Source organism: Budorcas taxicolor, chromosome 8 (genome assembly GCF_023091745.1).
Source record: "Budorcas taxicolor isolate Tak-1 chromosome 8, Takin1.1, whole genome shotgun sequence".
Classification (NCBI taxonomy): Eukaryota; Metazoa; Chordata; class Mammalia; order Artiodactyla; family Bovidae; genus Budorcas; species Budorcas taxicolor.
In genome coordinates this window covers 104,901,318-104,914,954 of record NC_068917.1, presented here as the reverse complement: position 1 = coordinate 104,914,954, position 13,637 = coordinate 104,901,318, and the positions used below count along the sequence as shown (strand labels likewise).

General features: G+C 44.1%; 1 protein-coding gene across 1 annotated transcript in view; it reads left to right on the top strand.

Annotated features, from left to right (window-relative positions):
* Positions 1–13,637, top strand: part of SUSD1 (sushi domain containing 1) — a 117,252-nt gene that overhangs the window by 3,752 nt on the left and 99,863 nt on the right. The window contains exon 2 of the mRNA XM_052644564.1: positions 12,198–12,317. Within this exon, the coding sequence (XP_052500524.1) occupies positions 12,198–12,317 (120 nt within the window). The remainder of the gene's footprint in view (positions 1–12,197; positions 12,318–13,637) is intronic.

The window sequence follows — 13,637 nt, the reverse complement described above, 5'->3', positions numbered from 1 at the left end:
ATATGTGTCCATAAGTCTGTTCTCTTTTTGTGTCTCTACTGCTACCCTGAAAATAACCTATTCATGAGTACCATTTTTCTAGGTTCCATCAATATATGTTAATATATGATATTTGTTTTTCTCCTTCTGACTTACTTCACTCTGTATAATAGGCTCTAGGTTCATCCACCTAATTAGCACTGTCTCAAATGTCTTCCTTTTTATGGCTGAGTAATATTCCATTGTATATATGTATCACAGCTTTCTCATCCATCTGTCAATGGACATCTAGGTTGCTTCCATGTCCTAGCTATTGTAAATAGTGTTGCAGTGAATAATGGAGCACATGTGTCTTTTTCATTTATGGTTTTCTCAGGGTATATGCCCAGTAGTGGGGTTGTTGGATCATACGGTAGTTTTATTCCTAGTTTTTAAAGGAGTCTCCGTACCGTCTTCCATAGTGGCTGTATCAATTTACATTCCCATCAACAAGCAAGTGGGTTCCCTTTTCTCCTCACCCTCTCCAGCATTTATTGTTGGTAGATTTTTTTGATGATGACCATTCTGACCAGTATGAGGTGATATGTCATTGTAGTTTTGATTTGCACTTCTCTAATAATGAGCGATGTTGAGCTTCTTTTGATGTGTTTAGTAGCCATTAAAGACAGATTCTTGGAAAGACTAAGTTCAGATGGTACATGTGGAGGAGAAGGAGTAGCGCCCACATAGGTCAAAGGAAGACTGAACTAGAAGAGCATCAGGGAAACCAGGAGAATGGGAGCCAAGGGCATGGAGACTGAGAACAAGGCTTTAGTTTTGGTGACTCTGTCAGTGGGAGCCAGATGCAGAGGGAGCTAGCTGAGCAGTGAGAGTGAGAGCCAGAAGCAGAGGGCTCAAATGAATGCAGGACCTTGACTGCAGAGTAGATACTCTTTAAGGAAGATCGAAGCAAATAGGAGATTGTGTTCAGTTGGGCTGGCCAAGTCAGTGCAAGATATTCTTTTTTTTTTTGGCCAGGAGAAAGTGGTAAAGCTGTCTCCAGCACATTTTATTTTTATTTTTTATTGGACTATAATTACCTTACGATGCTTTGTTAGTTTCTTCTGTATAATGAAGTAAATCAGCCATATGTATGCGTATATCCCCTCCCCCGAAGACCTCCGCCCCACTCTCGTCCCTCTAGGTCATCACAGAGCGTGAGCTGAGCGTCTTAAGCTTTATAGCAGGTTCTCACTAGCTATCTATTCTGCACATGGTAGTGTATGTATGTCAATCCCAATTTCCCAATTCATCCCATCTTCCCCTTCCCTCCTCTGTCCATATATCTGTTCCCTATATCTGTGATGGTCATCAGTACGTCTAACACATTTTAGAATGAGATGAATTATCCAGTAGAGTGAGAAACAGAAAATGTAAAAAAAAAAAGAGAGATTTACTGGAGGTCAAACAGCAGAGGTGGTCTACAAGTGGAAAGCTTCGTAAGGAGAGGGGAAGGAAGGAAAAGAATGGAGACCTGCTCTTGCCTTCTCCTACAGCTGGCTACTTAGTGAGTGCTGTGCGGTTTTCGAAACCAGCCCAACTGTCCTTCTTGGAGGCCCCTTGGAGTTCTCCAGTTCCCTTTGCAGCACCAGAGACACCACACACACACCTCTGTGCCATATTGTGGGGGACACTACATACTTAAGGAAGTATCTATACATACACATATGGACACATACATATCCATATAATACCTTTGCCCTATATGCTTACACCATCAGTCAGTTCAGTCCAGTTGCTCAGTCGTGTCCGACTCTTTGCGACCCCATGAATCGCAGCACGCCAGGCCTCCCTGTCCATCACCAACTCCTGGAGTTCACTCAGACTCACGTCCATCGAGTCCGTGATGCCATCCAGCCATCTCATCCTCTGTCGTCCCCTTCTCCTCCTGCCCCCAATCCCTCCCAGCATCAGAGTCTTTTCCAATGAGTCAACTCTTCGCAGGAGGTGGCCAAAGTACTGGAGTTTCAGCTTTAGCATCATTCCCTCCAAAGAAATCCCAGGGCTGATCTCCTTCAGAATAGATTGGTTGGATCTCCTTGCAGTCCAAGGGACTCTCAAGAGTCTTCTCCAATACCACAGATCAAAAGCATCAATTCTTCGGCGCTCAGCTTTCTTCACAGTCCAACTCTCACATCCATACATGGCCACTGGAAAAAACATAGCCTTGACTAGACAGACCTTTGTTGGCAAAGTAATGTCTCTGCTTTTGAATATGCTATCTAGGTTGGTCATAACTTTTCTTCCAAGGAGTAAGCGTCTTTTAATTTCATGGCTGCAGTCACCATCTGCAGTGATTTTGAAGCCCCAAAAAATGAAGTCTGACACTATTTCCACTGTTTCCCCATTTATTTCCCATGATATTGCAGTGTAATTGTTTACTAGTGTGAGAGGTCCTTGTGAGTAGGGACTGTGTCTTGTATTAGGAATCTGGTATGGAAATAAATGAAGACTACTCCATGAGAATAGGCAAAGGCTGTTTATATAAAGCTTCCTCTAGCAAGAGAGTCAGCCATTATCTCTTATGTTTGTCAGAGACTCAAAGACAGGCTGGGGAGTCACAACTTTACAGTGGAAAAGGGAAATCTTCAGGTATGCCCCCATTGGCTGGAGGATGTTGCCATGGGCAAGCTGGAAATGGCTTCCCTCTAACAGCAGGCATCCCATTGGTTAGGGGAGTGTATTTGGCTTTCTCTGATTGGCCCTAAGTTTGAGGCATGGGTAAATATTAGGGAAACTGGCCAATACTGATTAAATCCTGATCACTTGGGACTTACCGTTACAGAGGTGGTTTGACTTACTAAACCAGTGGTTGCAGGTTGCAGGTCAGAGTTATGTTTTTATGTATGATCTAGCCATTGTCCATTTGTATTTTCAGTCTCTCACTGGTAACATTGCTAAATTACATTTAACTGTTATCCAAAATGCTCCACACAGCCTTTGACTGTGTGGATCACAACAAACTGTGGAAAATTCTCAAAGAGATGGGAATACCAGACCACCTCACTTGCCTCCTGAGAAACCTGTATGCAGGTCAAGAAGCAACAGTTAGAACCAGACATGGAACAACACACTGGTTCCAAATCGGGAAAGGAGTACATCAAGGCTGTATATTGTCACCCTGCTTATTTAACTTCTATGCAGAGTACATCATGTGAAATGCCAGGCTGGACAAACCACATGCTGGAATCAAGACTGCAGGGAGAAATATCAATAACCTCAGATATGCAAATGACACCACCTTTAGGGCAGAAAGCGAAGAGGAACTAAAGAGCCTCTTGATGAAGGTGAAAGAGGAGAGTGAAAAAGCTGGCTGAAACTCAAATTCAAAACACTAAGATCATGGCATCCGGTCCCATCACTTCATGGCAAATAGATGGGGAAGCAGTGGAAAGAGTGTCAGACTTTATTTTTGGGGGCTCCAGAATCACTGCAGATGGTGATTACAGCCATGAAATCAAAGGATGCTTGCTCCTTGGAAGAAAAGCTATGACCAACCTAGACAGCATATTAAAAATCATAGATATTACTTTGCCAACAAAGGTCCGTCTAGTCAAAGCTACGGTTTTTCCAGTAGTCATGTATGGATGTGAGAGTTGGACCCTATAGAAGGCTGAGTGCTGAAGAATTGATGCTTTTGAACTGTGGTGTTGGAGGAGACTCTTGAGAGTCCCTTGGATTGCAAGGAGATCAAACCCGTCAATCCTAAAGGACATCGGTCCTGAATATTCATTGGAAGAACTGATGCTGAAGCTAAAGCTTCAATACTTTGGCCACCTGATGTAAAGAACCAACTAATTAGAAAAGACCCTGATCCTGGGAAATATTGAAAGTAGGAGGTGAAGAGGATGACAGAGGACGAGACAGTTGGATGGCATCACCGATTCGATGGACATGAGTTTGAACAAGCTCCAAGGGATGGTGAAGAACAGAGAAGCCTGGTGTGCTGCAGTCCGTGGGGTTGCAAAGAGTTGGACATGACTGAGCAACTGAACAACAATAACAACAACAACACAGATGCTTCAGGGAGGAGAGTGGAGGAGCGGAAGTCAGGTAGCCTGAGTGGGAGGAAGGTGTGAGATGGTATTTGATAGAGCAGGAGGGTGTTGGTGGGTGGGTGAGGTGCCAAGCCCTAGTGGAGCAGAGAGGTTAGTAATGGGTGAGGAGGGCTGGAACCAGTCAGTCCTGTTTCTTAACCTTTCCCTGGTATTGCTCTGAGTCTGGGAGTGGCTGAGGAACCTGTTGGCTCAGGCCCTTTGGGGTTTGGGAAAGTCGCTGGGCAGAGGCCTTGAAAGGCTTGGGGAGCGATGGGTGGAGGGAGTTGGGGAAGTTGTTATAGTATGAAGGGCACTGGCTTCCTGAATCTGCATCGCATAGGCTTGGTTTTCCCTCTGTCATTGTGAATCACAGCCGCACATACTCTGTTTGGAGTGAGAAGAGGAAAGAGGGGGAAATGGAAGGAGTGCCCTGTTTTGGAGTGACTTACAGTCACTCAAAGTAACGGAGCAGGATTAGAGCTGACGAGGCCGATTCCCACTGTGGCCTGTCTTCCTTCTCCAGGAACTTGGCCCTGGGCCTATTCTCAGCTTCTGGTCAAATCCTAAAATGGGCTCTTAGGTCTCTGCAGCCCAAGGTAGCAAGTGGCCTATTGGCCTTAGGTCTGCAAAGGGGATGGGGCAGGGGGTGAGGTGGGGTTGGGGTTGAATGTGGATTATGGGGGACGGGAGGGAAAGGTATGCAGCTGCTAGAGAACGTGAGGCAGCCTGTTTGTGGGTGACATTCAGGACGTGAACCTTAGGGTGTGGCTGCTTTGCTCAGAGTTCTGAAACACTGACGTTGGGACACTCAGCATGGGTTGGTTCCTGGTCTGGAGGCCAGGTGTGGCGGTCCTGCTGCAAGTTGGTCTTGGTTAAAGAGGAAGGTGGACAGAGGAAGGCAAAAGGGCCAGCGCAGATGCGGGCTGATAATCATTTAATGCAAGGAAAGGTTATAGGTTCTTGATTGGGAATGGCAGCCCTGCATTGACGGGGAGAGGGAGTGGACGATGGTTCCCACTGCCCTGCGAGGACTATACTGCTTGAAAGAGTAGAGTGTGCTCTGTCTTGGCGGATTTTTAATGTAGAGGCTATTTTGTTTGTTTGTTTTTGTTTTCCTGTCAGGGATGTTGGAGAGGAGAGGCTGTGAGATCTCTCACATTCCTTCTGTCTCCGGAATCTGATGCAGTTTCTTAGGAGCCATGCGATTTTCTGCAGTACTGTAGGAGACTCGGGAATGCTTTCTCTTCCTGAGCGTCAGCTCCCCTTTGCTTTCTCCCTCAGGTCATCTGATCTGTTTCCACATGTCTCCATGAGTTTGAGAGACAGGATTTCAGGCAGGTTGTGCAGTGGGCTTGTTTGGTGAATGGCTGGGGAGTAGATTACGATTTGAATCCAAGCACTCCATTTGTGCTTTTTAAACTTCCTTCTTCCCTTGACAGTGGACAAAATCTGCTTTGTCACAGTCCATCTGCTGTTGTTTGAAGGGTGCATGTAAGTTGTTGCTTGAATTTTGAAATACGGGCTGGCAGCCTCCACTCCATCCCGAGGTCTAGGTGTCCATGTGTGCAGTGTGACATGGAGAGGAGGGAGGGGTAAGCAGAGCTGAAAGGGTGAGGAAGCTGAACTTACAACTTCTGAGTCAGATGTTACTCAGAAGGCTAGAGGATGTGGGAGGTGGGCAGGGAGTGAACAAGGAAGTGAAGGTACTATGGTTCCCAGAATATCAACCCCCTGAATAGGTGGGCATCTGTCTACACGATATTCCTTTGGGTTTTTGCATCAGTGCAGCTCTCCATGACTTTTTATTAGTATAATTGGGAGCTGGCTAGTTGTCAGTACCTTCATTTATTCATTAACGAAGAGCTGTTGCGTGGATGTTACAATAAGGCCTAAGATATTCTAATTGCTTTACGCAGATGAACTCATTTACTCTTCAACCCATGAAACAGCCTGTAGGTTTATTTTCATCCTCGGATTACAGATTTACAGGAAACTGAGGCACAGGATTGTCACGGATTCCTCAGCTAGTTAATGGCCAAGCTAGGATTGTAGCCCAAGTGATCTGTCTTAACCTTGCTCAACCCTGCTCTGAACCAGGGTGTCTCAGACCAGGCACTGTCTCATGCATGACTTGTTTCTAACAACAATAACAATATCTATGGAAAGAGATATAAATATTCATGGAAATTAGCTCTTTGTCTAGTGCTTGAAAGCTCCTGAAGCACTGATATTTCTCATTTACTCCTCGAAACGTGATCTCCATCTGAAAGATTAAAACCAGATCTCTGACAGTTTCCTTGCCTACGATCCCCTAATCAGGGAGCAAGAGAGAAAACTCCAATTGGGACTGAGACACTGGTGCTCTCATTGTTGGATGTAGTTTTAGCTGACGTAGTCACTGCAGAGTAGAGAAGGGAAGTGAATCTAGGGTGGCAGCCCTCAGCTGAGAGACACAGTAATAGTAACGAAGAGCACCTGTCAGGTGTATCCTCTTAGACTTTTTTGCTAGAGTTTGCATTCTCCTATTGCTCTGCCAGTAATTCTAGGCATCCCTAGGCCAAGGGGAAGGTGTGTGGGGGGTGTCCCTCACCTCTGTAGTAGTCACCTCAGTTACTGTGTCGCAGCCACCTCTCTGCTCTCCTAAGCAGAATCTGCTCAAGACAGCAGTCACGTCATCCTTGATGTGGCTGTGAAGCTGCGCCTGGACCCAGTTCCTCTCGCCACCCCTGTCCCCAGGTAATAGCAAAGGCACAGTGACCTGGGCACGGGCCTGGAGGGTTCTGTTGGGTTATTCTCTCTGTCATGTTGTGGCTGTGCTGCGCCTCAGTCCAGACTTGGTGAAAGATGTCTTCAGTATTTCCCAGGGTCCTTGATGTAGAGTGAGACTTCCGGTGGCTCAGCTGGTAAAGAATCCACCTGCAGTGTGGGAGACCTGGGTTCGATCACTGGGTTGGGAAGATCCCCTGGAGAAGGGAAAGGCTAGCCACTCCAGTATTCTAGCCCGGAGAATTCCATGCACTGTGCAGCCCATGGGATTGCAAAGAGTCAGACACGACTGAGCAACTTTCACTTCAGTGCTGCTGGTAGTGTGGTCCATCTGGGAGCTTCTTAGAAATGCAGATTCTCAGGCCCTGCCCACACCCAAACCCAACACTTCGGATTCTGTTTTAACAAGCTCTCCAAATAGGGTGACCAATTATCTTGGTTTGCACCAAACTGAGGGGTTTCCTGGGACAGGGGACTTTTAGTATTCAAACTGGGTTGAATTGGTTACTTTGTCTCCAGTGATTCTTGGTGTTTGTGTGACTATAAATGTATATTACTGTTTTAGTGGCTAAGTTTTGGAGTAATTCATTACGTAACAGTAAAAAACAGACTGAACAGCTAACACTTTTTTTTTCAGGAAGGAATAAAGGAATAAATATGTGATTAATGTCTGCAAAATTTAACATTGTTAAAGTTTAAAATCACTTTGTAAACTAATTGTGTACATTTATGCTTTTCTCCAGTGGTTCTTTTTTAAAATTAATTAATCACTTTTCCGTTGTGCTGTGTCTCTGTTGCTGCGCACAGGCTCTCTCTAGTTGCAGTGAGCAGGGGCTATTCTGCTACGGTGCTCTGGCTTCTCATTGTGGTGGCTGATGGTGGTGGCTTCTCTTGTTGCGGAGCCCACAGGCTCCTGGGCTCCCGTAGTTGCCGCCCGTGATCTCGGTAGTCATGGCTTTCAGGCTCTGGAGCTTGGGCTCAGTCATTGTGGCACAGAGGCTGAGTGTTCCCCAGCATGTGGGATCTTCCAGGACCAGGGCTGGAGCCGGTGTCCCCCGCATTGGTAGGCAGTCTCAGCCACTGGACCACAAGAGAAGCCCTCTAGTGATTCCTAACTGAGTTAGGAGCTATTGATCAATGGACACTATTGTGTGGTCAGAAGCAGCCCCAAACCCACCCCAACCCCTGCCTTTCCTTGTATTGAGGTTGTACTTCCTACCCCTTTCTTTAGGATAGGTTTCTTCCCCACTCCTGGTCCCACAAGCAATTAGCACTCAGAGGCTCTCCCTACTCGGCCCTGCAGAGTGGGCTAATTATGGCTGAACAAGAGGCTTCCGTTGCGGTCCCCCTTTCTCTGGAAACCACTTTCTCTTCTGCAGGTGGTATGGGAAGCCTTTGGTAGCCTGGCACATGTCTTGTGTATTAAAAACGGTTAAATAGATTTACCCCATATTGGTGGACATTTAGTGTAGGGACTAATCTCTCCCTTCAGCTCTGTCTGTTGCTCATATAACTGGAACCTTCCTGGTGCATTTTTCCAGGTTGCAAAGTTCCATCTTATGCCAGGGTCAGTTAGAGGATCTGGGCATTTAGCTACTCCTCCGTATTTTCCACTTGTTCCTTAAACTCTCGGGCCCTACCCTTTATGTTTGCCATCTGAGGCACTTAGGGACCTCATTCCTGAGCCTTCCAGGTTGACTTTTATTTGTTTTTATTTTTATTATTCTTTTTTTCCCTCCCTCCCTCCTTCTTCCTTTCTCCCTTCCTTCCTTTCTTTTTTCTTTCCTTTTAATTCCTCCTCTCAGTCAGTTCCTGCATGTCCATCTCTTTCATTTTCTGAAATATTGTCAGCATCCTTGGCTTGCTGTCATCTTCTCTCCCAGGGTTTATACTTTCATGGTCCTTTAATGTCATTTTTAAATTTGGGGGTGGAGGGTTGTGAGTGTGTTACGTCTGCTGTGTTTAATTGAAAGTCTTTCATTTGTAATTTAAAAGAAATTGTTTATGTATTTTAGTTGTATGTTTGTATATAGTCTTTTTTTTCTTTACCAATCTTGAATTTGACTACTAGTCGTTATGGTGGATGGGCTGACCTTGGCAAAAGTTTATTCAATGAATTTGAATATATTTTCTAATTCTTCAACATCTTGTTACTAAGTCCTAACTCCCCTATCCCACAGCCTCTATTTGATTTTTCTTTCTTCAAGCTTCTTGCATTAAAATTCTATTTCCCCCCATCCCCTGGCTGCCTGCTTTTCTTTTTTCTTTTAAAGTATATAAAAATATGCCAAACTCAGCTTTTCTGAAGTAGATAAGCTTTTATGTCTGGTATTAAACATTTCAATGTTGATGTCCTCTTTGCTCCAATAATTATTTAGGAGACTGTCCTGTAGTTTACAAGAAGGCTTACTTTTGGGGATGCAAGTCTTATGTTTTATCTTGTAATTTGATTATATTATTACGTGGGAGAAGGCAATGGCACCCCACTCTAGTACTCTTGCCTGGCAAATCCCATGGGCAGAGGAGCCTGGTAGGCTGCAGTCCATGAGGTGGCGAAGAGTTGGACACGACTGAGCGACTTCACTTTCACTTTTCACTGTCATGCATTGGAGAAGGAAATGGCAACCCACTCCAGCGTTCTTGCCTGGAGAATCCCAGGGACGGGGGAGCCTGGTAGGCTGCCGCCTATGGGGTCGCACAGAGTCGGACACGACTGAAGTGACTTAGCAGCAGCAGCAGCAGTCAGTATGACCTTTATAATTTCTACTTTTAAAAATTTGTTGCATTTTTCTTTAAAGTTTGGGCTATAATAAAATTTGTTAATATCCTATGGTTAATTTAGTACTTCTTAGTGATAAGCATGGCTTGTCTCATTTTTGTGTTGTATTTTGTTTTAAAAAATAAAAAACAAGCCTGATTAAGAATATTTGTATGTCTCCCTTTCTCAGTTAGTTTGAGGCCTAGAGCAGTCTGTGGGCTAAGTCTTTATTACCGGGGTAGTAATGGAGCCAAGACTAAGGTGAAATTCCATGCTGAAATGTTCTCCCTCCTAGGTCAACTCCTGATATTACAGACACTGGGAGTGCAATGTAATGTTCCCACAGAATCTCGGCTAGAAATTCTTGTTTGATCTTGGGCCATGTATCAACATCTGGTAGATCTGGATGTTTCAGGAATTTTAGCCCCAAACATTTTTGCTGCTTATCTAAATAATTGGGATCTGGTGATCCTCCTGGGACTGGTTATTATCTCACTGACATTTAAAACACATTTGCCACTTTTTCCCTAAAAGGAAAATGGATAGGGCAGTAGATGAGTACCTCTCCCCTCCATTTGCTTCTTTTTAAAAATAACTATTGTAGTTTATTTTGTTTATTTTTTGGTCATGCTGCACAGCTTGCAGGATCTTAATTCCCCCACCAGGGATTGAACCTATGCCCCTGCAGTAGAAGCATGGAGTCCTAATGCCCAGGGAATTTCCCCATTGCTTTTTAAGTTGTAGGCAGTAGGACTGCAGGTGCCTTTATCCAGTTGGTCAATAAAAATATATTGAATGTTTTTACCCTGCCATAATGATATGTGGGCAAATGACATAGGTCCTGTCCTTGAGAAGCTCATTCATAATAACCAGCTGGGAAGACAGAGGTGGAATAGAATATATTGACAAATTAACATGGTTGATATGGGAATGTATAAGCATTAGGAGAGCACAGAGGAAGATATATTAAATTTTCCTAAAGAATGAGGGAATGAGGACCACCCTAGGGAGAGTGTGATATTTAAGCTGGGTCTTGAAATGAGAATAGGTGTTAGTTGGCCAGAGAGGGAAGGATAGACATTCCAGATGAAGGAACATCATGACTAGGGCAAGGACTAAGACAGTGGGTAGCATGTTTGTGTGGGAAAGAGCAGTTGGCCTCTTTCCTGGAGATCACCGTGTATTTGAATTTGGAAGCATTGAGGCTTACAGGAGTTAGTCTGGGGTTACACTTAGGGAAGCGCTGAATAACAGGTGGAAGAATCTGCACTCTACTCTGTGGGCAGCGGGCAACCCCTGCAGATTTCTAAGGGTGAAGTAAGGTCTTTCATTGTTTTTCAGTAACTAAGTCATGTCCAACTCTTTGCCACCCCATGGACTGCAGCACACCAGGCTTCCCTGTCCTTCACTGTCTCCCAGAGTTTGCTCAGACTCATGTCCACTGAGTCAGTGATGCTATCCAACCATCTCATCCTCTGCTGCCCTTTTCTCCTTTTACCTTCAATCTTTCCCAGCATCAGAGTCTTTTTCAATGAGTTAGTTCTTGGCATCACATGGCCAAAGTATTAGAGCTTCAACTTCAGCATCAGTCCTTCCAATGAATATTCAGGGTTGATTTCCTTTAGAAATGACTGGTTTCATCTCCTTGCAGTACAATGGATTCTCAGGAGTCTTCTCCAGCACCACAATTCAAAAGCATCAATTCTTGGGTGCTCAGCCTTTTTTATAGTCCAACTCTCACACCCATACATAACTACTGGAAAAACCATAGCTTTGACTAGACAGACCTTTGTTAGGAAAGTGATGTCTCTGCTTTTTAATATACTGTCTAGATTTGTCATAACTTTTCTTCTCAGGAGCAAGTGTCTTTTAATTTCATGATTGCAGTCACCATCTGCAGTGATTTTTGAACCCAAGAAAAAAAATCTGTCCCTGCCTCCACTTTTCTCCTATTTACCATGAAGTGATGGGATCCGATGCTATGATCTTAGTTTTTTGAATGTTGAGTTTTAAGCCAACCTTTTCATTCTCCTCTTTTATCCTCATCAAGAGGCTCTGTAATTCCTCTTCACTTTCTGCCATTAGAGTGGTATCATCTACATTTTTGATGTTATTGGTATTTCTCCCTGCAGTCTTGATTCTGGCTTGTGCTTCATCCAGCCCAGCATTTTGCGTGATATATTCTGCATAGAAGTTAAACAAGCAGGGTGACAATATATAGCCTTGACGTACTCCTTTCCCAATTTGGAACCAGTCCATTGTTCCATGTCAAGTTCTGTTGTTTCTTTACCTGCATACAGGTTTCTCAGGAGGCGGGTAAGGTGGTCTGATATTCCTATCTCTTTAAGAATTTTCCACAGTTTGTTGTGAACCACACAAAGGCTTTAGCATAATGACAAAATTGGTCCCCTGGAGGAGGAAATGGTAAACCACTCCAGTATTCTTGCTGTGAGAACCCCCCATGAACAGTATGAACAGTATGGAATAAAATCTACCCTTTATAATTTTGGTATTCAAATGCTGGTTCTCCATTGTAAATGTCTGCTACCAAAAATGTGACTCATCTGGAGTACGTGACTGAAATGTTCTTTTCCTGATATATGCAATTTATGATTCAGATTTCCATTTGGATATCTGTGCCACTTGCCATGAACATGCTACCTGCTTGAAAAGAGAACGGATGAGCATCTGTATCTGCAAATACGGATTTGTGGGCAATGGGAGGACTCATTGTATTGGTAAGTTCTGACTCTTGGCTAAGTTGAAAACTTCATCAAGAAACAAGATTCTCCAGTATTAAAGAGTTGGTGTCCTTGGGGGGCAAACATTGCTATTGTTCATGTGCTTTTATTATAAGAAGTTTTGTCAATTACAGTAAGTCTCTGTTTTCGTGTTTGGATATATCCTTTCTTTAGTGTTTACAAGGAATTATCCCTCAGAGGTCACTGAACTTGAATCTCTGGGAACTCTCTGACCTAACACAGATATGAAATCTGGTTTTAAGTCTTGGGTTTAACTTAGCAGTTTGAGTGAGTATTGTCTTTTTAAATTTCTCGAGTTGTTTTGACAGAAAACTATTTTTATTAGTACCATGAGGAAAAACAAAGCACAATTGCCTATTGAACTTTTCTGGCTGATAGGTGAAATACTGTTTCTTTGAGTCTTATGTCTACCAAAATCCATCCTTCAAGTTTTTTGTAGTTGTGACCCTTTAAGCTCTCGGATGACTTACAGAAATACAAATACCTTTAGACTAGAAGTATCTGAAATAATTTTTTGTCTCAGAGAATCCACCATGCCATAGGGAAAGGGAGGGGAAGAGAAGTCGCTCAGTCATGTCCGACTCTTCGCGACCTCATGGACTGCAGCCTACCAGGCTCCTCCGTCCATGGGCTTTTCCAGGCAAGAGTACTGGAGTGGGGTGATGGCACCATGCCATAGGAGTCAGATAATATCCAGTGTCAAGCCCAGTTCAGAGAGAGAGAGAGAGTTCCATAGCAACTTTACAGTAATGGATGTTAGGATAATCATGGTTTTCTCCCAGCATCCATGTTACCTGCAGCAAACATATGGATAGTTTTACCTTGTAGCTGTCGATTGACAGTATATACCACCTTACTGTGGTATCTTTGGTTTTGTTTGCTTGTTTGTTCCCTAAAAAAAAAAAAAACAAAACAAACAATTAAATCCTGAGTTCAAAGACTCGTATTCTACTTCACAGGTACATGTTTTCACAATCACACAACTTTGCTTGTTCCTGCAGGCTGGAGTTGGGCCTCCCTGACCCTCTCTGTTTAGGATACAAACACTATATACTTCATATTCCAATAATTGGTGTGCTGAGGCCACACCATAGGTTGCAGGTAAGATTACAGATGTAGTGCTAAATCATGGGACCCAAGAACTCTAGAATCCCCTACAAACCCATATGTCCCTTCTGATGAAGTCTGCAGGGGAGACGTGCCTCAGGAACAGTAGCAAAGGAACAGTCCATCTTACGGGCAGGTGGGCTTGGATCTGAAAGCCCTGTGCCCTGCGTAGTAAGCCAGACTGGACAC